Source organism: Tauraco erythrolophus, unplaced genomic scaffold, assembly GCF_009769465.1.
Source record: "Tauraco erythrolophus isolate bTauEry1 unplaced genomic scaffold, bTauEry1.pri scaffold_69_arrow_ctg1, whole genome shotgun sequence".
Classification (NCBI taxonomy): domain Eukaryota; kingdom Metazoa; phylum Chordata; class Aves; order Musophagiformes; family Musophagidae; genus Tauraco; species Tauraco erythrolophus.
Window position 1 is genome coordinate 92,994 of NW_028238636.1, and position 25,530 is coordinate 118,523.

General features: G+C 50.1%; 1 protein-coding gene across 1 annotated transcript; it reads left to right on the forward strand.

The window, feature by feature from the left end:
• Positions 1 to 3,300: 3,300 nt before the first annotated feature.
• LOC104382251 (leucine-rich repeat and fibronectin type III domain-containing protein 1-like protein) lies at positions 3,301 to 18,458 on the forward strand. The gene is made up of 2 exons (XM_086631006.1): positions 3,301 to 4,688; positions 17,948 to 18,458. Exons 1-2 carry the CDS (start codon positions 3,313 to 3,315, stop codon positions 18,456 to 18,458), a joined length of 1,887 nt encoding a protein of 628 aa, XP_086487132.1. The 5' UTR covers positions 3,301 to 3,312.
• Positions 18,459 to 25,530: the final 7,072 nt, after the last annotated feature.

Here is a 25,530-nt window from a genome sequence, read left to right on the forward strand (position 1 = left end):
CTTACAGCCCGGATGGCGCTTAATCCATTAAAATTCCATTAATATTTGCTAATGGTGAAACAAGGGAATTGCGCTATCGCGCGGCGGGATGTTTTTTGGGTAATTGCACGGCCGTTAATCGCTCGTACCTGGCAGGAGTGAAAAGATGGAGCCATTAGAGGCGAGAGCGCAGGGCGGAGTGACAGGAGAAATGGAAAGCAAATATTTGAAAGCTGAAGCTTGTAGCACGCTGTCCTGAATACCATAAAAGTTGTCGAGGGAAAACGATCAAGAAGTAAGACGTTACGAAGAGGACGTAAGTATAAAGTGAACTGGCTTTGTGCAAACTCTACTGTCGGATTCGTTTTCCCAATTTAGTGGCTTTTAATGGAAAAATTTATCGTTTTCTACATCGAACTGACGCGCTGTCACGTGTCAAATGTGATGTTCGGAGCTGGAGTTTGAAACCAGCAGTAAAAATCAGACAGGAGGAGGCTCCGGCTTGTAGAGCTAAAGCTGAATTGTGAAACACGTGGACATGTCCACAGTTCTTGGGTCATAGGATAACACGTGTGGGAGGAAGCCTGAGGGTCTGTAGCCCCATCTCCTGCTGCAAGCAAGGTCAGCTCTGGCATCAGGGCTTTGTCCAGTCGTTCCTTCCCAGAATAGAGGTCCCACAACCTTTCTGGATGATGTTTTTTTTCCCTCATATCCAGCTTCATCCTTAATTGTGTTCATTTCTGCCCCTTTTTTGATCTCCCATCACGAACCACTGAGAAGTGCCTGGCCCCATCTCCCTGATAAAGTCCTTGGAGACACTAGAAGGTTGCTACCACGAGGTCCACCAAAGTCATCTCTTCTCCAGGCTCATTAAGCCCCATCCTCTCAGCCCTTCATACTGTCTGTGCTCTAACTAGTCAGAGGTTTAGAAAAAGGGATTCGTTGGTTGGTTTGTCTTTTTTTTTTTTTTTTAATTTATATTTTTACAAAATATTTCCAGAGACTTGGTCAGAATTGCACACGAGTAGACGAATTGAAGTAATAATATCATATAAGTGATGGGTTGATTTTAATAACTTTTTTTCCTTCTCCGTGGAGCTTTAAATTTGATGTAACCAAACTAAATTTCCAGACTCTGCAACTGTGGTACGGTAATTCTATATCTTGAAGATCTGTTGCCCTGTAAAGGAGCTCCAGCTCAGGGAAATCATTAAAGTAAAACAATCCAAACCAATAACACCCCCCAAAAAAAAAACCACAAACAAAAACAAACAAACAAACAAAAAAACACAAACATACCGTAAGAATCTGCTGACTTATCACAGATAGTTGGCTTCAAGGCCAGGTTGGATGAGGCTTTGAGCAACCTGGTGTAGTGGAGGGTGTCCCTGCCCGTGGCAGGGGGGTTGGTTGGGCCTTTGAGGTCCCTTCCAACCCAAACCATTCCATGATTCCATGATTCTATAAATTGTGCCCTTGTAATTCGAAGGCTTTGGTGGGCTCTTTTGCGGACAGCCGACTCAGCAGATCATGCGGTCATCCCCGACTTTGCGCTGAACTGAGGACCGCGTCTTACGTTGCGTCGCTTGCTCTCGAAGGCGGTGGTTGGTTATTTTCATAGAATCATAGAATCATAGAATCGTTAGGGCTGGAAGGGACCTTCAAAGGTCATCTAGTCCAACCCCCCTGCAAGGAACAGGGATATCTCCAACTAGATCAGGTTGCTCAGGGCCTCATCCAATCGGGCCTTGAACGTCTCCAGGGATGGAGCATCCACCACCTCTCTGGGCAACCTGTTCCAGTGTTCTACAACTCTCAATTTTCACACGACGTTGACTCAGTGCACGAAGGGGTTGTTGCATGGAACTCGCTTTCATCAGCCGCGATCTCCGTACGCAAAATAAAACCGCGCGTGCTCGTTCGCAAAAACACAACGACCCTTCTTGCGGAGTAGGATTCACCAGCTGGAGTTTGGAATTGGGTTGGACCTGGACACCTGCACGAAACGCGTCGTTCGGGTCCTTTACGTGGCAGATGGGGAGTTTCAGCCTTCGCGGTCGCTTGAGCCACCACGCTTAACGCTCTGCCAGCTGGAGGTAACACAGAAATGGAAACCTGCCCTCGGTGTAGCAGGCGAGCACTCCAGGCTCAGTGAGAAATAACTCAGCAGGCACAAGGTTTCACAGAGACAATTTCATTGACCAAACCCATCTGCAATCATGAAATTTGTTTTTCTAAAGCTGCTGCCTGTGCTGCACAGAAAAAAAAATAAAATATATATTTGGAATCATAGAATCATAGAATGGTTAGGGCTGGAAGGGACCTTCAAAGGTCATCTAGTCCAACCCCCCTGCAAGGAACAGGGATATCTCCAACTAGATCAGGTTGCTCAGGGCCTCATCCAACCTGGCCTTGAACGTCTCCAGGGATGGAGCATCCACCACCTCTCTGGGCAACCTGTTCCAGTGTTCTACAACTCTCATGGTAAAAAATTTTTTCCTAATATCTGCTTCTCTGGTTGAACACAGCCTTGCTTTTCATAAATGCATTTGAAGCTATTTCTCCTTATTTGCTGTAGAAGTTTTAGACCCCTACCACCTCCTAGGGCAAAAAAAACACAAAAAAACCTGTCTTTAAAATATGCATTTCTGCAAAGAGGTCCCTGCTCAGTCCAGGTAAGGCTGAGGAGGGGCACAGATGAGCGTGTGAGGTAAGAAAAAAACGTTGTCGGACGTCCGTAACGGCAAAAAAGCGAGGGGACCATCATCACAAATTAATGAAATTATTTGAAACGAGGTTCTGACCCCAGAACGGTCAAACGTGAATAAAGAAAGTTCCACAGATGGTACTTTTAACCGAAAAACCCTTGGTTATTTATTCATTTTTTCCCCGTCGCGCGTCGTTCCACCTGTTAAAGTAACAACTGTCAGCGCTGTTGGCGATGGAGAGCTGCTGGTAGGTGGGTAACCCCATTAGCGCGTCCCAGAGCAGCAGTGCCGATGGACTCGTGCCTCGCCGTCCATCTGAGGCGTTGCCGTCAGGAGGAGAGCGGAGCCAAACGAGCACACAACTAGAAGCTCTTAGCTCTGGAAACATCCCAGTTAATATCAGCAGGTAATTTCATGGTTGACTTGGAAGGAGGTTGGAACTAGATGGTCTCTGAGATCCTTTCCAACCCAAACCATTCTATGATAAGGTGTTTCCGGTTTGCGCGGGTGGACTTGTAATGAAAACTTCAACGTAAACCTATTTCTAATATCTAATTAAAATATATTTACATGAATTTCTTTCCTTTTTTTCCCCCCCCTCTTTAGGTCTGTTATTTTTCTTACGATGGAAAGGCTGGTTCTCTATCTACTGGTTATTAGCACAGCTGTGAAGGCCATGATGTGTCCCAAAAGATGCATGTGTCAAAACCTCTCTCCATCCTTCACAATTCTCTGTACGAAGACGGGGCTCCTCTTCGTGCCCCCCAGCATTGACAGGAGAACAGCAGAACTGAGGTTGATGGATAACTTTATCACCACACTTAGGAGAAAAGACTTTGCAAACATGACTAACCTGATTCACTTGACGCTCTCGAGGAATACAATAAGTCAAATCATGCCTTACGCGTTTTTTGACCTTAAAGGCCTTCACGCCTTGCACTTGGATAGCAACAGACTGACTTACATCAACGAAGATCATTTCAAAGGTTTAATTAACCTTCGACATTTAATACTCAGTAATAACCAATTAAGCTATATCTCTCCTGGGTCATTGGATGACTTTATTGAAACAATCGAAGACCTGGATCTGTCCTACAACAATCTCGTTAACGTTCCTTGGGAAACCATTGGCAAACTCTCTAATGTCAATACGGTCAGTCTGGATCACAATCTCATTGAGTTTGTCCCAGAGGGAATCTTCTCAAACCTCCACAAACTTGCCCGCCTAGACATGACCTCCAACAAGTTGAAAAAGATCCCTCCCGATCCTTTGTTTTCCAGAATACCGGTGTATGCCAAGTCCAAAGGCTCTCCGCTGTCGTCCCTGGTGCTCAGCTTCGGAGGGAACCCTTTGCACTGCAACTGCGAACTCGTGTGGCTGAGACGTCTCACCAGAGAAGACGATCTCGAAACCTGCGCCTCCCCGCCGGAACTGATGGGCAAGTACTTTTGGTCCATTAAAGAGGAGGAATTTGTCTGTGAACCCCCGATGATAACGCACCGGACCCCAAAACTAACAGCGACAGAAGGCCAAAGCATCTCTTTGAAGTGTAAAGCCGTTGGTGATCCAGATCCCTACGTCCGCTGGATCTCGCCCGATGGGAAGCTGGTCTCTAACACGTCTAGGACGGTTTCTTACGAAAATGGTACTCTGGATATTTTGGTTACTTCTTTGACCGACAAGGGCACGTTTACCTGCATAGCGTCGAACGCCGCGGGCGAGTCGACGGCTCCAGTCGAGCTCCTCGTTACCCCGTACCCTAACCTTGCCAACAGCACCAACTGCGACAAGGACGCCGAGCCCGGCCCCTCGGATATCCTCATATCCGCCAAGTCCAGCTTTCCAAACGAAACGAAGGCTCAGCAAGAGAAGGTGGTCGTGGTCGCTGAGCTGACGTCGTCTTCTGCTCTCATCCAGTGGCCTTCCCAGCATCACCTCCCCGGGATTCGGATGTACCAGATCCAGTATAACAGCTCTGCCGACGACATCCTGGTCTACAGGTAACGCTACCGCGTACCCGCGCTCGTACCTCCGTGAAGGAGGGAGTGGAAGTAAGAAAAAAGCGTAGGTTGACATATTCCGCGTGGCGGGAGCCGTCTCGCAAGCGGTAACTCCAAAGGAGGGGATGAGGAGACAATGGCTGCCTTAGACTTTGCTCGTTAAGCTCCCGTCGTTGAGGAGCTCCACTATTAAAACTAATAATGCATCTGCTTCTGTGCTGCCTCTTGAGGATCCCTCAGCTCTTTACAGCCATAATTAAGTTTCATAGTCCAGTTTAATGGACCAAGAGAAGCTGATGAGCAATATCTTAGTTGTTAACGTTTAAGGAAATTGAGATGGAGATTTTAGTTACCTTTTATGCTGATTAAGTGCAATTATTTTATTAATACATAATTTTAATAATTAATTTATTAAAAATATGGGGAAGAGAGGAAAAAACTTCTGAGAAACTTCAGAGCAACTTTCTGCCTGTACAGATGTGGCCTCATCAGACCTTCAGCCCAGATGAGTCGCTGCCTCCATCCTGTTCTCCACTTTTGTGGTGTCACGGGGGTAAAACTCCCTGGTTATGAGTCGGACACCGCACGGAAAGTTTTAGGTTATGTATTTTGCGTGGATTCCATGTTTATCCGCTGGACTTTATTCGTTAAAGTTTATTTACGAGAAAATATTTGATATTGAGTCAGAGTGGGCAGCACACAGGTTAAGTTTGTAGCTACTCCTCCGTGCAAGGGGTGGTTGAGTCTCTGATTATCTACTTTATCGGCTTTTGTTTGTGCTTAACTGGGGATGGAAGGGATAGTGAGGGGTGGGATGACTTCCAAGTGGGAGGTAGCGTTTGACTCGGATTTAATATTTCGTAGTTGTGCGCTTCGTAAGGATCGTAACGTCTCTTGGCTGAGCGATAATGATTTTTCTCCCATGTCATGCCCCAAAGTTTGGGGCGGAGTAAGCGAAAGGAGAACAAGGTCGGAGAGCTCTAGAGATACACCTGCAAGTTTGGGTTCGACTGCTTTGGTAAAGCAATTCCCTAAGGAAAGGAACGTAGGATAGTCGTTCCGCCGGGATTCCTGTTTCGGATACCTCCCGTCGCAAAAAAATTCTCGTGAAATCCAGAACTGTGCATGAAAATCACGTGAAGTCCTTCAACGAGACGTTTCGCTTCACAGTCCCTTGGGATTTTCAGAAGTCTCATGTTAAAAAGCCCATCCCCAGAGCCTCTTGGAGGAAGGATGCCATCCATCCTCCCGTTGTCATGGCTACGAGCTAGCAAGGAAGCAGGAGGACGCGGTGAGGGTAAGCAAGGGTCTCAGAAGAGGGGGTGGGAGGACGCCTTGTTGGTATCTGACAGGGATGGTGAGGCGCCGGCTGGAAGATGAAGCCTCATTTAATTGTCAGCTGGTGAGAACGTTTGTGACACTGGTGTTTGAAAGAACTGCGAAGCTGCGAAACGAAGGGAATCGCGAAGCCGAGATGTCTCGGCGGCTGTGACTGGCGTTTCCAAAGAGATTTTAGTCAATTCTCCCACTCCAAAGTAAAGTGGAGCGGCCAAATGGAGATGGTGGGTGCATCGCAGGCGCTGCCAGTAGAGTAGGAAAGTTCTTTAATGGGATTTTTCATCCTTTGCCATGACAGTGGTCAGCCTTCTTACGACCGCAGCGATTCGTTCTCCACGAGTTTTAAACTTTCCAAAGTCTCTAAAAAGAGAAACGAGTGACTCGCGCGGCGGCTCGTTAGTAAATCCATAACGCGTTGAACCGAATACCGCCGCCGCGGAACGGCCTCGTTCCTGGAGAGGAGGAAGCAATGTGGAAGGAACAGGGAAGGATGTTATGTTTGAATGTCCCTCTCCCAGTCCGGATTCCCGTTATCCGAGAGGCTCGGGTTGGTAACAGAGCCGTAAAATACTCGATGCTACAAATCACGGAGCAGCGATTTCAAATAATACAACGACATAGGCCGTAGAATAACGGGCCTCTCGAAGACGAAGATTCGTGTGTTCTCGTTGGGTTCCCACAGGGAATAATCATCAAATGTAGATCCTGAAAGGAAGTTTTGTGCTGAAGTGGGAGGAATGGTAGTTGGGCAGCAATTGGGCATTTGCAGTTGTAGCTGGACAACGGTGGCTTCACGTTACGCTGTCAACGTTGGAGCGTCTTCAGTTGCGTGCACCGATGTGCGCTGGAGGAACGAGAGGCCCTGGATTTATTTGCCGACTCTTTGTACGGTCAAGACCCCTCTCAAACGCCATGTTTCTGGTAAGGTGCATAAACATAGAATCATAGAATCATGGAATGGTTTGGGTTGGAAGGGACCTCATAGACCATCCAGTCCCAACACCCCTGCCATGGGCAGGGACACCTTTCACTACACCAGGTTGCCCAAAGCCCCATCCAACCTGGCCTGGAACACTTCCAGGGATAGGGCAGCCACAGCTTCTATGGGCAACCTGTTCCAGTGCCTCACCAGCCTCAGAGGGAAGAATTTCTTCCTTAGATCCCATCAAAATCTCTCATCTTTCAGTTTAAAGCCCTCACCCCGTGTCCTGTCACTCCACGCCCATGTCCAAAGCCCCTCTCCAACTTTCTTGTAGCCCCTTTAGGTACTGGAAGGTGCTGAAAGGTCTCCCTGGTGCCTTCTCTTCTCCAGGCTGAACAGCCCCAACTCTCAGCCTGTCTCCAGAGCAAAGGTGCTTCATCCCTCGGATCATCTCCGTGGCCTCCTCTGGCTCCACTCCAACAGCTCCATGTCCTTCTTGTGTTGGGGACTCCAGAGCTGAATGCAGCACTGCAGGGAGGGGTCTCAAAGCTTTCTTGTAGCCCCTTCAGGTACTGGAAGGTGCTGGGAGGTCTCCCCAGAGCCTTCAGCTTCTGTTTCACAGGGTCGGTCTGTTGACATACGATGACGTAAATAGATGCGCAGTAGCAGACCCCGCAGTGGCAGTGCTCAGTCCTGCCTAAGGAGGACTACAGAAGGTGGAGAAGCTTCCTTCCACCTTGACCACGCTGCGTAATTTATTTCTGGCAGGCGACAGCTTCCTGCCTGGGAGAAGGATGAAGCGACGCAGAGGACGCATCACAAATCTGTCACGTTCCGTCAAGTTGAGCGGTACCACGGGAAGAGCGGTTGCTATGGCAACGTTGCTTTACCTTGAGAATTTAAGTTGTTCCTTTGACTCCTTTATTTTTCCTCACCTTTCCATTTCCTTCGCCCTCTGGGTAGGTGTTTGTGGATAAGCACGTGTTCGTCTGTACCCGTGTCGGGAGCCTATGGAAGTAGAGGGAGGGAGATGATGTTCTTCCTCATTTTCTCTTTGGAGTGTGACCAAACTATCCGTTCATGTCTGTGGGAGTAACGTACGTGCCCTGCACATGGTTACGTCACCCACGTGTCGCACAAGTTCACCGTGATCCCTCCTCGTTGTTCCCAGTTCGGGAGAGTCACGACGCGCAGCCACAGAGCGTATTTCCCGGTGGTGACTACGGACGGGAGAACAGGAGTCGTGCTTCTGACTCCGTTGGTTACTGGGTTGTCTCAGGTGATTGGCTTAACTCCGTTCTTTCTGTGAAATGGAAACTCACGCTGACCTCATCTCCCAGGACAGGGTTTAGCAAAATTGAAGGCAGACGTTAGTTATGGAGAATCATGGAATGGTTTGGGTTGGAAGGGACCTTAAGGACCTTCTAGTTCCAACCCCCCTGCCATGGGCAAGGACACCCACCACTACACCAGGTTGCTCAAAGCCTCATCCTACCTGGCCTTGAACATTTCCAGGGATGGGGCATCCACAACTTCTCTGGGCAACCTGTGCCAGTGCCTCACCACCCTCAGAGGGAACAATTTCTTCCTTACATCCCATCGAAATCTCCCGTCTTTCAGTTCAAAGCCATCACCCCGTGTCCTGTCACTACACATCCGTGTCCAAAGCCCCTCTCCAGCTTTCTTGTAGCCCCTTTAGGTACTGGAAGGTGCTGGAAGGTCTCCCTGCAGCCTTCTCTTCTCCAGGCTGAACAGCCCCAACTCTCCCAGCCTGTCTCCAGAGCAGAGGTTCTCCAGCCCTCGCATCATCTCCGTGGCCTCCTCTGGACGCACTCCAGCAGCTCCATGTCCTTCTGCTGTTGGGGACCCCAGAGCTGAAGGCAGCACTGCAGGGGGGTCTCATGAGAGCAGAGCAGAGTAAAATCCCCCCCCCTCACCCTGCTGCCCACGCTGCTCTGGGTGCAGCCCAGGGCACGGTTGGCTTTCCGGGCTCATGGTGAGCTTCTCATCACCCACCACGCCCGAGTCCTTCTCCTCAGGGCTGCTCTTTGCTCAGCCCTGTCTTTGCATCAGAGTGAAGCATCTGGCACGATGAGTAGCGACAATTCAGCACCAGTAAATTAAGGTGCAGGTAGCAATTTGCGGAAAGCATCAATATTGAAAGCGAGACCCTTGTTTGTTTTCAGAAGAAAGGTCACCAACTGTTGTTGTACAGCCACGTATGGAGTCAATCAAGACTCGTAATAGATGCTTTGTGCAGATTTTCCTTCTCTGAGGTATAAATGGTTCCGTGGTCTTTAGGCAGCTCGCAGCCTTGATGCTGATTACAGTTCCTGTGCAATTTGGGCTTCGCGATGCTGTAATTTCAGTTGACCTGTCGTTGCTCAAGTGTCCTGCCCACATTTCTAGAGCTGGTCTTGGGAAGAGACACCAGCAGAACTGACCTTTCCATACTCAAACAGCAGCGACGGATGTTACACGAGCTTCAGAAAGAGGCAGTTAATCCAGGAGAGAAACCACTGTAACTATTTTATTGGTGCCTCCTCGTGCTGTGCACACGCGTTTGTGCACACGTATAGATGAAAAGGTGCCCCAGGATCTCCTTCATATGTATCTTTATGGAAATGACTCCTGGATGTTGTGGCTGTCCCATCCCTGGAAGTGTTCAAGGCCAGGCTGGATGAGGCTTTGAGCAACCTTGTGTAGTGGGGGGTGCCCCTGCCCATGGCAGGGGGGTTGGAACTGGATGGTCTGTGAGGTCCCTTCCAACCCAAACCATTCTACGATTCCATGATTCTTGCATTAGGTTATGGGATAAAAGGCTCGTCTCCGCAGGACCCTGGGCCACCTTTCTCTTGTAGCCTCCCTTGGCATGTAAGAGAGAAGCGAGGCAGCAACAGATGCTCAAAATCAAAAAAAAAAAAAAAAAGAAAGAGAACTGCAGGTGCTCCTAGTTTGTCTCCCTCAAACAGCCAGCAAATGGAAAAAACATGATTATTTCCGAGCTGGGCCGAATTAACGTAGATTTTTACCACGGTTGACACCAGCAGCAGATCACTAACGCTTCAGAACAATCTGATGGACGCCCAAGTCAATTAGAAGCTGGATCTCCCAACATCAAAGGCAACAGCCTCCTAAGCATTGAATTTAATCTTTCGTAGCCAACGATCATCCAGCGTTAATTAGCTGCAGCTACATGCTATAAATTAGAAGACGAGTGTTTAATAGTGATGCTTCTCCGAAGAGAATAGACTATATATTGCGTAAAACCGCCAATAATCTGTCCTTGGGGTTTTTTTGGGGAGAAGAATGAAGAGATGGAGAGGCAGACCGCTTTCAAGACGCCGTACAAGGTACCGTTGTTTAAAGGGCAGAGCTGTCACTCCCGGGGAAAAGGTGACAATCGCCGGATCGATATAGCGATGATCACATCCGCGGCGTGAAAAGCAGTTGGAACCAGCCACGCGACGTCTGCTCAAAAATTCCTAAATTAGCTCGGCTCGGCGCGGCGGAAAACCTCAGGGCGGCACCAGATTTCACACAGTGAAGTTCAGAAGAGGTTTTCTCGCTCCTCGTCGGTCGGGCACGAGCCGTAAGACTTTGTGTTTCCTTTCCGGGTGTCCTCGACACCCCGGACCGTGCACGTGCGCCGTATCGGTGAGCGCGGATTCGCGGATAGCGCGACGTCGCCTCCCAGCCGGCGAAGATGCCGTAACTGTCGTGATTTTTGGAGTGCGTCGGGGTTGCTGTGGGTATCCAGCAAGTCTGCACGCAAGTGGTGGCCGTTTGTCTGGAGACAATCTCAGACCGATGGTCACGTTTGTGTTTCTTCACCTAGCCAGCAGTCATTCCTCAAAAAAAAGAGGATGTACCAACAGAAGTCCGGAAACACGGAGCCATCTGACAGCCATCAATACAGCTGATCGACATAGAGTCATGGAATGATTCAGGTTGGAAGGGACCTCCAAGATCATCCAGTTCCAACCCCCCTGCCATGGGCAGGGACACCCTCCACTACACCAGGTTGCTCAAAGCCTCATCCAACCTGGCCTGGAACACTTCCAGGGATGGGGCAGCCACAGCTTCTCTGTGCAACCAGAATGACATGATTTGTCACTCTTTGGCTTTAATTTTCATAGATTTTTTTCCTTATCTTGCAGCGTAGCAGTCGTCATGGCAGTCTCCAGGCTCCTGCGGGGATTTTCTCCTTGGAAACCTCTTCTTCAGGTTTCCCTTTTTGGGGCAAAGCCGTTACATTCTCATAGCTGACTTTGTGCTGAGTTCAGTGGGATTGCCCTTACGAGGCTGGATTCCTCAAACCGCAGAGGTCACTCCTCCATCACCATTCCCCTCCTTCCCACATTCCCACCATCTTTATTAACGACGCTGCCCACCTGGGTGCTGCTGGAGCTGCACCACGGTCTGTGAAAACCAGCCCCTGCCGACTCAAACGACGAGTTGTCACGTTACGGAGAGATCCTTCAAACACGGAATACCAGCATCTTGTTCCCCAAACAAGATGCTTTGTTGTTTTTTTTTTTAAAAAAAAAACATTTAAGATGCTCTGGGTTTTTTTTGGAGGAGGAGGAAAACATCCCTGTTTCTTCTCGTGCTGTTGATGCAGGAGTATGTGGTTGGGTTTTTTTTTTTTAAAGCATGACTAAGAATCGATTGCCGTCGCTGCTTCTGTTGAAAATTCGTGTGTGATTTGTGCGAAAGCTCCATAAATAAGAAAATTGCCATCAGTGCTTCCTAACTGTCCATGTCTTCTGCTGCACGGTCATCTCGTTTCCAGACTGTAGCATCGACCACATGAAAGGAATTTTTTGGGAAAATGCAGCTCTGTGTTCAGTAACGGACTAGGATTTCATAGATTCATAGATTTCTAGGTTGGAAAAGACCTTAGAGATCATCGAGTCCAACCATCCCTAATCCCCATTAAACCATATCCTCAAGTAGATCATCCACCCTATTCTTAAACACATCCAGGGATGGGGACTCAACCACCTCCCTGGGCAGCCTTTCATCTTGTCTCGGAAGGGTCTTGGTTGGTTTTACCTCCACAGATGTCATGGATCGTATTTGGGTCTCAGTGGGTGTTTCTGTGGAAAAAAAAAAAAACCTCAACAGACGCGATGCTGATTGGTTTTTAATCCCTTTACTCCGCCGAGTAAACTGGGTGTTTGTGTAAAGCGTTGAGTGCAAACTCAGCAGTTTGTTGACATCATCAGTTCAAAAACTGCCACCTCCAACACCTCAAATTCCCCATCTCTTCCTTTCACCCTCACCCTTCCCCTCCCAACTGAGCAGCTGAAATGGCAGGGGGGAAAAAAAATAATTCCATAAATAAATTCCATAAATAAAAATAAGAAATAAATAAATTTTCCCAACCTTGGTTTTCAAACCTTCAAAACGGCGGCGTTAGATGGGGAGCAGAGGGCGTTGGCCAAAGTAAAAGTGATTTGTTTGAGTCAATCTGGCCACAATATTCCACTTGGGAATATTGCCCACGATGGGCACCATCGTTATCAATTAGAGCCCAAACAAAAGATTCCGCCTCTATTTCCAGCCGCTCACTTTATTTCGCCGTCGTCGTCCACGACGTTGCCGGGAAATATTTTCCGCGCTCGCAAAACCGACGTTTTGTTGGAAGTTTTGTGAGCAGATTTCACAGTTGAGGTTTCACCAAAGGGTTTTTGACTTGTCACTGGCTGCCTGCAGCTGGCAGGGGGAAAGGCTGGCACGGATGATGGATTATAGATGTCGGTGCTCCGTTCGTTAGCAGCGTTCGTTTAAATCCCGACAGTTACTGTTCCGCTGTCGGTCCCTCGGAAAGATGGTGCTTACGGGCCAACACCAACCACGCTCAGCCTCTATGACTTTAGGGGTGTAGGAGCTCTAATGTCACTTTTTTCCAGCTACAAAATAATTATTTGATGGAATTGTGTCTGAAAAACAAGTTTCAGCAGCTTTTGTAGGGAACAGGAAGTTAATTCCTGATCAAATTCTAATGTAAATGAAGGTGATGTTATTTTTGAGAAAAGACTGGTGGCGAGTTATTGTGGAATAACATAATAACATTTCTAGAAGAATTAAAAACAAAAAAAATTACAAAAACAAATCGTTAAGACTAGCTGAGTAAAAGGGGTTTGCGTCCCCAGAGATTTGACAATTTCCTGGCAGGCACGGGGTATTTTTTTGTTTCTGTGTCTCTGTTGTGAAATGTCTTTCACAGAAACTAATTATTTAAGTCAATGACTTTGATTGCAGCGAGCTCTGAGTTTGAGATGGAATTGTTCCGCTGAGAGGTTGATATGAACCATAGAATCAAGGAATGGTTTGGGTTGGAAGGGACCTCCAAGATCATCTGCTTCCAACCCCCCTGCCATGGGCAGGGACACCCTCCACTACACCAGGTTGCCCAAAGCCCTCATCCAACCTGGCCTGGAACATCTTCCAGGGATGGGGCAGCCACAGCTTCTCTGGGCAACCTGTGCCAGTGCCTCAGCCACCCTCAGAGGGAAGAATTTCTTCCTTAGATCCCATTCGAAATCTTCTCCTCTTTCCAGTTTCAAAGCCATTGCCCCCGTGTCCTGTCACTACACACCCATGTCCAAAGCCCCTCTCCAGCTTTCTTGTAGCCCCTTTAGGCACTGGAAGGTGCTGGAAGGTCTCCCCGGAGCCTTCTCTTCTCCAGGCTGAACAGCCCCAACTCTCCCAGCCTGTCTCCAGAGCAGAGGTGCTCCAGCCCTCACAGCATCTCCGTGGCTTCCTCTGGACCCGCTCCAGCAGCTCCATGTCCTTCTGCTGTTGGGGCCCCCAGAGCTGAAGGCAGCACTGCAGGGGGGTCTCATGAGAGCAGAGCAGAGGGGCAGAATCCCCTCCCTCGCCCTGCTGCCCACGCTGCTCTGGGTGCAGCCCAGGATCCCGGTTGGCTTTCTGGGCTGCCAGCGCACGGTGCCGGCTTTACCCCGCCTCAAATCACAGCAGCCCTATATCCCAGTGGCTTGGGGTCATCAAGGATCATACGGAACGTATCCCGACTACGGTCTAGTCAACGGTGCTTAAGCCATTATTAGGTCCAACTAAGTGCTAATGAAGCTGTTTGTTCTGAAGATGCCCTTCTCTAAACTGTAGCCCGTGGGTTTTGGTAAAATGATAAAGTTTTCGGATGATACACTTGTATAGTGGAGGGTGTCCCTGCCCATGGCAGGGGGGTTGGAACTGGATGATCTTTGAGGTCCCTTCCAACCCAAACCATTCCGTGATTCTATGATTCTACCTGATAATCTGCCCAAACCCTTCCCTGCCCTACAAGTCCTCGCCATCCACCGCAGCCCAGATCCACCTTTTTTACAACTTTGAGACTCGAGCTCGTGCTAGTTTGTCGAGCCGAACGAGTTTAACCCCTATTTGATCGTTTGTGGCATCGCCGAAATTAGGTAAATACGGGGGAGGGAAGACCAAACCGTGGAAGTAAACGTTCTGCGGGTGCAAGCGAGAAACCACGCAGAGGTTGAGTGCGGGCAGGTCGCCTACTCAGTTGCCAGCTGTCCTTAGTCATTTGTGGAGGTTTCCTTGGAACTTCCTAAATATGCCCAAGTAGCTGCTTTTCCCGGGAGACGTGTCTGTGGATGACTGCTGAGCCAGCAAAGAATCATTATCTTCTTCCTTACCTTACCTTCTCCTTATTCATGGAGCTGAAAGCAGTTGTATATCACCAGAAAAGTTGATAGAAATAAAATATCTATTTGGCCTGATCCAACATTTCTACAGAAGATCCAAAAGGGCTTCCTTTAGAACCTCCTCTTTGCGGCGGTGGCGGCTACAGAAGTATTCCAGCAATCTCTGGGCGCGCCGGAACGCCGCTTCCCGCGGTAATTAGCCGAATTTCCACACCTGGCTCTTCGCTGAATAACCCTGACAATAAGGCGCCGCGGAAAGTTGTCTGGAAGGAGAAGAGCGCGCGGCAGAGGCTGCTGAATGCGGCAAATAAGACGGGCGGAAAGCTGGAAAACGGTATTTTGCATAATTTCAGCAATTACGCCGCCCTCTCGCAGATGGGCAGGCTCCTCGAGATGTTTCTGCTCCTGTTGCTTAGCTGGTCTTCTAAACGGTGCCTTCTTCTGCAGAGGTTTGTCCATGACATCCCTGAATTTTTTACATCTCATGCCCTGAGGACCGGTGATTGCCGACGGCAGGCAACCTTAGACTTTGTGCCATAGAATCATAGAATCATAGAATGGTTAGGGCTGGAAGGGACCTTCAAAGGTCATCTAGTCCAACCCCCCTGCAAGGAACAGGGATATCTCCAACTAGATCAGGTTTCTCAGGGCCTCGTCCAACCTGGCCTTGAACGTCTCCAGGGATGGAGCATCCACCACCTCTCTGGGCAACCTGTTCCAGTGTTCTACAACTCTCATGGGAAAAAATTTTTTCCTAACATCCAACCTGAATCTACCTCCCTCTATTTTAAAACCATTACCCCTTGTCCTATCACAAGTGACCCTCCTGAACAGCCTCTCCCCATCTTTCTTGTAGGCCCCCTTGAGGTACTGGAAGACCGCTATAAGGTCACCCCGGAGCCTCCTCTTCTCCAGGCTGAACAGCCCCAACTCTTTCAGCCTGTCCTCATAGGAAAGGTGCTCCAGCCCTCTTATCATCTTCGTGGCCCTCCTCTGGACCCTCTCCAACTGGTCCATGTCCTTCTTATGTTGGGCACTCCAGAACTGGACGCAATACTCCAGGTGAGGTCTCACGAGGGCAGAGTAGAGGGGGAGAATCACCTCCCTCGACCTGCTGGCCACGCTCCTCTTGATGCAGCCCAGGACGCTGGTTGGCCTTCTGGGCCGCAAGAGCACATTGCCGGCTCATATTGAGCTTCTCGTCCACCAGTACTCCCAAGTCCTTCTCCTGAGGGCTGCTCTCGATCCATTCTCCGCCCAGTCTGTATTTGTGCCTGGGATTGCCACGACCCAGATGTAGGACCTTGCACTTGGCCTGGTTAAACTTCATGAGGTTGGCACGGGCCCACCTCTCCAGCCTGTCGAGGTCCCTCTGGATGGCATCCCTCCCTTCCAGCGTGTCGATGGCACCACACAGCTTGGTGTCACCGGCGAACTTGCTGAGGGTGCACTCCATGCCACTGTCCACGTCACCGACAAAGATGTTGAAGAGGGCCGGGCCCAACACGGACCCCTGAGGGACGCCACTCGTGACCTGGTCTCCACTTGGACATCGAGCCGTTGACCACTACTCTCTGAGTGCGGCCATTGAGCCAATTCCTTATCCACCGAGTGGTCCATCCATCAAACCCATGCCTCTCTAGTTTAGAGAGAAGAACAACACCCATGGTTGGGTGTTGTTGCCGGCACGGTTTTTCTGGTTCAAAGGCTTTTGGCACTGAAGGCAGGTAACTAAATGGTCATAAATTCTCCATCTTCTCCGTCACATCCCTTTGTATGACGAGCACGAAATCTTCTGCTTAGTTTCAGAGTAACTTGGTCTTTGAACCAAGGGAGGAACGCAGTCCCGTCCAAGCCGTGGTGTCCTCTTGTTGTGTTTGGTCACTAAGAAATGCGGCTGAACGAGAAGACTGAAAAGTTAATTTGATATTTGTCTGATAATTGTCTGATAATCTGATAATGTCCAACATCAGAAGGACATGGAGCTGTAGGAGAGGGTCCAGAGGAGGCCACGGAGATGATGCGAGGGCTGGAGCACCTCTGCTCTGGAGACAGGCTGGGAGAGTTGGGGCTGTTCAGCCTGGAGAAGAGAAGGTTACGGGGTGACCTTCCAGCACCTTCCAGTGCCTAAAGTGGCTACAAAAAACCTGGAGAAGGTCTTTGGACACAGGTGTGGAGTGATGGGACATGGGGTGATGGCTTTAAACTGGAAGAGGGGAGATTTCGATGGGATGTAAGGCAGAAATTCTTCCCTCTGAGGGTGGTGAGGCACTGGCACAGGTTGCCCAGAGATGTTTTGGCTGCCCCATCCCTGGAAGTGTCCAAGGCCAGGCCGGATGGGGCTTTGAGCAACCTGGTGTAGTGGAGGGTGTCCCTGCCCATGGCAGGGGGGTTGGAACTGGATGGTCCTTAAGATCCCTTCCAGCCCAAACCATTCTATGATCCAGCAATCTTAATGGTAGGGTTGGATCAAGGTGGAGTAGTCAGCACGTGCTGTTGTTGGGCTGGCAAAGACACCACTTAGTTGCCAGTGCAGATACTTTGTTTTGATTGTTTTGAGCGTCACAGAGCTGGTAGAAGGTGGAAATAAGGTTAATCTGTGGACCTAAGGTTTGAATTTGCCTTTTAGAATCATAGAATCATGGAATGGTTTGAGTTGGAAGGGACCTTAAAGATCATCCAGTTCCAACCCCCTTGCCATGGGCAGGGACACCCACCACTACACCAGGTTGCTCAAAGCCTCATCCAACCTGGCCCTGGACACTTCCGGGGATGGGGCAGCCACAGCTTCTCTGGGCAACCTGTGCCAGTGCCTCACCACCCTCAGAGGGAAGAATTTCTTCCTTAGATCCCATCAAAATCTCCCCTCTTTCAGTTTAAAGCCATCGCCCCGTGTCCTGTCACTACACACCCATGTCCAAAGCACTTTTCCAGGTTTCTTGTAGCCCCTTTAGGCACTGGAAGGTGCTGGAAGGTCTCCCCAGAACCTTCTCTTCTCCAACCCCAACTCTCCCAGCCTGTCTCCATAGCAGAGGTGCTCCAGCTCTCAGATCATGGATCAAGCGTGACTTTCCTGCTGGCCATTGGTTAAGCGTGTGCACTCTAGTCCCTGTTGGTTCGAAACGGCCAAGGTAAAGATATTGTCCTGGCTAAAATCTGTATCTTCCATCCCCACCGAGTAACGTGGGGAATTTTGTTCCACTTGGTGTCCATCTTCTGCTCTGTTGGTTTCCTTGCAGTGATGCTGAAAGTCAAAAGAGCTCTGCTCAGGCTCGATCAACTCGGATGTTCACTGTACTCATTTTCTCTTCCAGGATGATTCCAGCTGCTAGTAAATCCTTCTTCTTGACTGATCTGGTTGCAGGACGTGAGTACGACCTCTGCGTTCTCGCCGTTTACGACGACGGATTGACATCTTTGACCGCAACCAGCGTGATCGGGTGCGTGCAGTTCACAACCCAGGAGGAGTACAAACAGTGCCGGTCCCTTCACGCGCAGTTCCTCGGAGGCACCATGATCATCATTATCGGGGGGATCATTGTGGCGTCGGTTCTGGTTTTCATCTTCATCCTCCTCATGAAATACAAAGTCTACAACAACCACCACAAAAACAAAACCACTAAAGTGAACAACGTCTGCTCTCAAACCAACGGAAGCCAAAGTGGCTCGATGGCTCGATCCACTTCGAAACTTGCCGAGAGGCGGGAAAGTTTGCACCAGGAATGCTCGGGCTCTTCCATCAAAGGGAAAACTGTTGTAGACTTGGATTGTGAACGAGTGACTCCAACCAACACAACCTTTTTGACAACCGAGGCGTTATCTTAACGGCCGTCCGACGGGACCAGGACAAACCACGGTGGAATTGCTTGAAACATTTTAACGCGAGTGGTTGTATTTTAAGCTTCACTACTATTGTCTATTTTTAAGATCAGATGGTTTAAAGAATATTTTTTTAATCTGTATACAGTTCTTGCATTCTTAACTATTTTGTTTCGATATATTAAATATAAGTGTGTGATTTACAAGATTTTTTTACTGGTTCTTTTATAGCACACACCTCCGGTGTCGAGGCAGCAGCATAGCTAAATTCTTCTGGGTTTGTCTTTGGTGACATGCACTATTTTTTTCCGTTGGTTACCAACCAGCAGCAAAATTGTACTCTCAGGATCCTCAGATGTCCTCTCTCACGGCAGAGTCACTCAGCAGCTGGAACGACTCGTCTCTCCAAGGAACCATTTGTTAGAAAAAGTTTCTTGCTCCTCAATACCGAGTTGGGTTTTTTTGGCCACGGGTGTGTTGGTCACACGCCGCTCGCAGAAGTAAAATCAGTAGGTGTTCCCCATGGAAAAAAAAAAAAAACAAAAACACAAAAAAAACCCCAACAAAACACTTTAAAATTAAAGAAAAAAATTATAATTGAAAGTATTTTAAGTCCTTTAAGATGTTGTCCCAGTTATTCAGTGGCACAGAAATACGAGTTCGTGGCGTTTGCTTTGTGACAGCTGTTACCTGTTGAGACTGTGCCTTTGAGAAACCTCCTCCTCTTCTTCTCGGTGGTCAGCTCGCCCTTTGTTTGGGCAGAAAAAATGACCTTTTTTTGGCTTTTGTTCCCCCTGAACTGTAAAACTCCACAAACTGGTTGAAATCGGGCGTGTTTCGCTGTCCGCGGGTTGCTTCTTGTTTTTTTGCTATGCTGAAAACCGTACCGTGGTCCCCCCCTCGGAAAGTGTACTGCTGAAGGTATTTTTTTTTTCATTTTTGGGTTTTTTTTTTTCCCATAAATTGGTCGATTTGAGGGCCCAACGGATGAAAGCTCCCGTGCCCCGAGGCACGTTGCACCATCTCACTGTGACGGCGGCTCCGATGTCCGTCGTGATGCGCGACGCGTCAATGGAAGCGGCCGAGCGACGAATTAACGTGAACGTGGCTGGTCGAGTCATTTTCACGCCTCGTAACGGACAACAAAACGTTCCTTTCGTCTCAAGGGACGCCGCCGGGTCGAGCTGCGCCCAAAAATTCAGGTTTCAAAATCCAGGTTTCAAAATTCAGGTTACAAAGCCTACGAGGAGTTAGTGACCTCCACTAAACAATGTCCCCTCCGCCACCCTCGTCGGTTGGTGACTTGTGGTTTTTTTTATTATTTTTATTTGTTTTCATAAGCAAAGCAAGAGAAAAACATGGATATTTTTCATTCGTCCAACGTCAAGGAACGGAAGGCGAAAGCCGTTGACGCGAGCGGAGCGACGTGTGTCTTACGTCCATCGCGCCACGGCTTCGCCGTTAGCAGAAAGAAATGGTTTGGGTTTTTTTCTTTTCCCAAAGATTGACATCCCCGTTAACAGACTGGAAAAAATTTCTGGATTTGAAAGAATGAGCCAAGAAAAGTGAAAATTTTCCTGGCTTTATTTTGACGTAATTAGTCTTACCAACCGCCGATGGAAGACGCCTTTTTTTGACCTTTCCGTGATGCGCGGCTTTGCCGACGTCTCCGATCCGCTTGATTCTTGGACATGAATGGAGGGAAAAAAAAGGTAATTTGAGGGATTTTGTTATCAGGTATTTTTGTGACAGGGAGGTAAGACTACGCAGCTACGCTCGTGTTAGCTTTCTTGAGAAAAAAAAGCAAAAAAAAAGGTCTATGTGCAACCGGGCGAGCGGATTCCGCGTGTTCTGTAGATGGTGGTGATGGTGTCTGTGCTTTCCAGGATTTTCCTCCAGCTTCTCTCCACCTTCCAGGGACGCAGACTCATGGCCGGCGTTCCGAAGGCGCAACCACCCGAACCTGCGCGTGGTCATGGATTTGCAAAGCCGTCGTCGCCGTCGTCATCGAGCCTCATCCCGAGAGCAGATCCGTCCATCTTTGGCCAAACGCTGGAATTCAAAAATGGGTTTTTTTTGTTTTTTTTCCTTAATTACCACAGCCCGATTGCGATGAGCACCACGAGTGGCTCAACCCACCTGTAATTAAATCTGTTTATGGGTAACATCCGGCCGTTTTCTGCCAGTACCCGTTTCTGTCATGCCCTTTTCTTTGACTCCTCCTCATTTAAAGACGAAAACGCGGCGTCGCCGAGCCGCGCTTTGGGGACCGTCACCGTCGTTTCGGCGCTACGTAGCGCGGACATACCCAACGCCGGTGTCGCGGTGGCCCCGACGAGCTCTTCCTTCTGGCCCTCGGACCACACGAGGTCCGAGCACGTTGGTCCATTCTGTCACCCCCATTTTGTCTTGTTCTCAGGTCATCCGTTCCGTCACGAGCATCAAACCGACGCGGGCAAACCCGCGTGCGATAGCGGCGATGTTCTGGATTTGTTTCCCAGTAACCTGGTGTAGTGGAGGGTGTCCCTGCCCATGGCAAGGAGGTTGGAACTGGATGATCTTGGAGGTCCCTTCCAACCCAAACCATTCTATGATTCTTCTCCCATAGAAATGGAGTTGGGGTTTGATGGGTATCTCCGGGTTGAGAGAATGGCTCTTGACTCCCGACGTCTCCGGAATAGAAGCATGAAAAGATGGAAAGCAGCAGGAAGCTGCTTCTGAAGCAATTACTCCTTCAGAATTATGGAGGGGAAAAAAAAAAAATAGGGGGAATCACCCCAAGAAAATGTCATACCTGGTGCCGCGAAGGACAACCGTAGTTGAGCAGGGGGTGACAGCGAAGCGGTAGTTGAGGTGGGTGAGGGCGTAGCAAAGGCCATGATTCTTCTCACACGTCCTCGTTCCCGCTGCCTCCCCTCACCGTTGTCTTTCGGAGCGTCGGCCTCTCCCGGCGAACGTCTCTGAAGTTTGGAGGAACGTCGCTCTTCGGCAGCACCCCTCTGTCAACCTCCTCGCACCCTCCCTTTGAGCCTCAGGAACCCTCCCTCGGCCCTCATCACACGCAAAAGCCCACCGTTGGCCTTCGGTGGAGGGCTTTTGGGCACAGCCCAACCAGAAGACTCCATCATTTGTCCTGTAGCTGTCTTAGGATCACGCTAGTTCACTCCAGACCCCTCCTGAAGTCTTCATTGCACCCCCAGACCCCTCTGTGGGATCTGTACACCCTAAGAAACCCTGCTGGACCGGGGGCCTGGACCCCTGGACTCTACCATACCACTTTAGTCCCCTCAGCGCTCCTCCGTGGGTGTTTGTTATGCCCTGGAGCCTTCTGTTGCTCGTCCAGCCTTCTCAGGACCCCTCTAGTCCCCTAAGTCAGGTTCAAAGCCCTCTCGATGAGCTGGTGGGGGTCATTGATGGGGCTTGAAACTAGACTTGAGCGAGGAGGGGGATGAGATGACCCATGGCAAGCTGAGAGCACCTGAAGAGCAGCAGAAAGAACTTCCAGCCACTCCAGATGCCCCATCCCTGGAGGTGTCCAAGGCCAGGTTGGATGGGGCTTTGAGCAACCTGGTGTAGTGGAAGGTGTCCCTGCCCATGGCAGGGGGGTTGGAACTGGGTGGTCTTGAAGGTCTTTTCCAACACAAACCATTCCATGGTTCTACGGTTCTGTGTCAGCGTCATCGGGGGCCCAACTCCAATGCCTCTACGCAACCACACGCAGTGGACAATAAACAAGAGGAGTTGGAGACGTGCACACGTCTGCAGGGCTGTGATGTTATTGGCACCACGGAGACGTGGTGGGATGAATCCTATGGCTGGAGTGTCGGAATGGAAGGATACAGGCTCCTTGGGAAGGACAGGCAGGGGAGAAGAGGAGGAGGGGTTGCCCTCTATGTCAAGGACCAGCTGGAGTGCATGGAGCTGCACCTGGGGATGGATGAGGAGCCGACTGAGAGCTCACGGGTCAGGATGAAAGGGAGGACAGGGACAGGGGACATAGCAGTGGGGTTCTGCTACAGGGCACCTGACCAGGAACACCGAGCGGATGAGGCCCTCTACAGACAGATGGGAGCAGCCTCACGTTCACGAGCCCTGGTCCTCATGGGCAACTTCAACCACCCCGATATCTGTTGGAGGGACAACACGGCAGGGTACAGGCAATCCAGGAGGTTCCTGGAATGCATGGATGAGAACTTCCTTCTCCAAGTGGTGGAGGAACCAACAAGGAGAGGTGCTTTGCTGGACCTTGTTCTCACCAACAAAGAGGGACTGGTGGGCACTCTAGGGCAGCCTTGGCTGCAGTGACCATGAAATGGTGGAGTTCAAGATTCTTAGGGGAGCAAGAAGGGTGCACAGCGAGCTCACTGCCCTGGATTTCAGGAGAGCAGACTTTGGCCTCTTCAGGGATCTCCTCGCTAGAGTACGATGGAATGAATCCCTGGAGGGAAGAGGGGCCCAAGACATCTGGCTAATATTCAAGGATCACCTCCTCCAAGCTCAGGAGCGGTGCATCCCAACGAAGAGGAAGTCACGCAGGAACACCAGGAGGCCTGCATGGATGAACGAGGAGCTCCTGGACCAACTCAAACTCCAAAAGGAAGCCTAGAGAAGGTGGGAGCAAGGACAGGTAGCCTGGGAGGAAGACAGAGAAATTGTCCAAGCAACCAGGGGTCAGGTTAGGAAAGCCAAAGCCCTGATAAGAGTGAAATCTGGCCAGGGACATCAAGAAAAGCTTCTCTAGATACGTGGGTGATCAAAGGAGGACGACAGAAAATGTAGACCCGGGGGGTCTCTGCAGACACGGTGGGTCATCTCGGCTCCGTTTCTTTCTGTCGCAGCCCTTTGGACGTTGGAGGAAGACGGCGAACCCTCCATCTGTTCCCTGGTAGCTCAGACCACCTTCATCTTGAGGTCTCCAACAGAGCGGCCAAGGCCAGGACGCACCCTGCGAGCGCTGCGCTGCTGAGGAGCTGGGCAGAGGAGCGACATTCCTCAGGAAAACAGCTCGATTTTAATAAAGCTGGAACAAAAAAACCCCAAACCCACCGTGTCCTTCAGCTCTGTAGCACCCTAGGGATGTTTCTGGTCCTTCAAAGCCTTGAGTGGGCTTTGCTGGAGCTGTTTGGAGACCCCGGGGTGGATGTGGGAGGCTTTTGGGGGCATTTAGGGATTATTTTAGGACACTCTAGTAGGGTCTGAACAAAATCTTCGGTGGCATTTGGGATCTTGCGTCAGATTTTGGTGTTTTGGAGGTTCTCGTGATACCTTTATGGTGGAACGGGGGCGGTTTTGCATCACTTTCACCACGGGGGCAGGATTAGATGTTCCTGGGGCATTGATGAGATTTTTGGGTGCAAAGCTTCAAAAATACATCACAGAGTCATCAATGCGTTTGATGAGATGCTCCAGGGTCTTCAAGGAAGAAAGCCACCTTTTTTTTCCAGACGTTTCTGGAGGAGACCATCAATGACGTGGTTTGGTACAAGCTGGTTGTGAAAAATACCACATGCAACAGGATTTTGGGCACCCGAGAGGGAGATAATGAGGAAAAAAAAAAATGTCTCGTGCCACTTTCCCTGTCCTATTACACGTCCGAACGGAGTCCACGTATCTCCAATGGCTGAAGAAGGCGTCTAAGAGAGTAACGTGTTGGTGGTACCTTCTTGGTCTTGGTCACCTTCCTGGAAGCTTCGTGTCTTCGTCAGGGAGGTGGGTCTCCTCCGCCTCATCCCGAAGCCTTGCCATCACAGAGCCCAAGGACTAAAGATTTGGTCATTTTGGAGGGGTTTGGAGCTGCGTTGGAGTCCTCCCCCGGCAATGTGATGGAGCTGCCGAGGCGAAGCCACCAAAATGTCCCTGGTAGGTCTCTCCTGGCACCTGCCTTTTCATCCTGGGCTTTGCTTTTGCTCCGTTACAGGGAAGCATGGGACAATTTTCCCAGTTGCTGTTACCTTCTGAGTTCCAGGCTGGAGCTGAAGGTGACCCTGAGCTCAGGGTCTCCCTCAGAGGCCTCCACAACACCCAAACGTGAGCAGAAGTTGGGCCAAGGGGTTGCTTGTTCCAGCAATAAACCAAGTGATGCAACAACTGACCATCCATATGGGAGTCTCGTCCGTGTCCGGGTTTATGGGTACAGCAACATCCTGAGATGCTGCTGTCAGCTTTGGTCAGTCCCTCCCTGAGCCTCAATTCTTCATAAAACATAAAAATACATCGAAAGAAACCCCAAAAAAAAAGAAAAATCACGTGGAAACATGGGCCTGAAGAGTGGGACGAGACATGGGATTGAGGGCACCCCCAGCGAGTTTGCTGAGGACACCAAGCTGGGTGGTGTGGTGGACACGCTGGAGGGAAGGGATGGCATCCAGAGGGACCTGGGGAGGTGGAGCCCATCCAGAGGGACCTTGGGAGGTGGAGCCCATCCAGAGGGACCTTGGGAGGTGGGTCTGTGAGAACCTCATGAAGTTCAACAAGGCCAAGCGCAAGGTCCTGCACGTGGGTTGGGGCAATCCCAAGCACAAGGACGGGCTGGGTGGGGGATGGATGGAGAAGGACTCGGGGGTGGTGGGTGATGAGAAGCTCACCATGAGCCCAGAAAGCCAACTGTGCCCTGGGCTGCACCCAGAGCAGCGTGGGCAGCAGGGTGAGGGGGGGGATCCTGCCCCTCTGCTCTGCTCTCCTGAGACCCCCCCCGCAGTGCTGCACCCAAACACCCCAACTGCACCTCAACTACACCCAACTGCACCCCAAACACACCCCCATTCACACCCAAACTACTACACCCAGTTGCACCCCAAACACACTTATCTCCCAACTACACCAGTTACACCCCAACTACACCCAACTGACCCAAAACACACCCCTGTCCCCCAACTACACCCAAACTACACCCCAACTACCCCCATGCACCCCAACTACCCCCAACCGCACCCCCATCCCTCAGCCACACCCAAACTACACCCATACATCCCAACGACATCCCCGTCCCCCGACCACACCCCAACTACCCCCATACACCCCAACTACACCCCAAACACACCCCATCCCCAACCACACCCGAACTACACCCGTACACCCC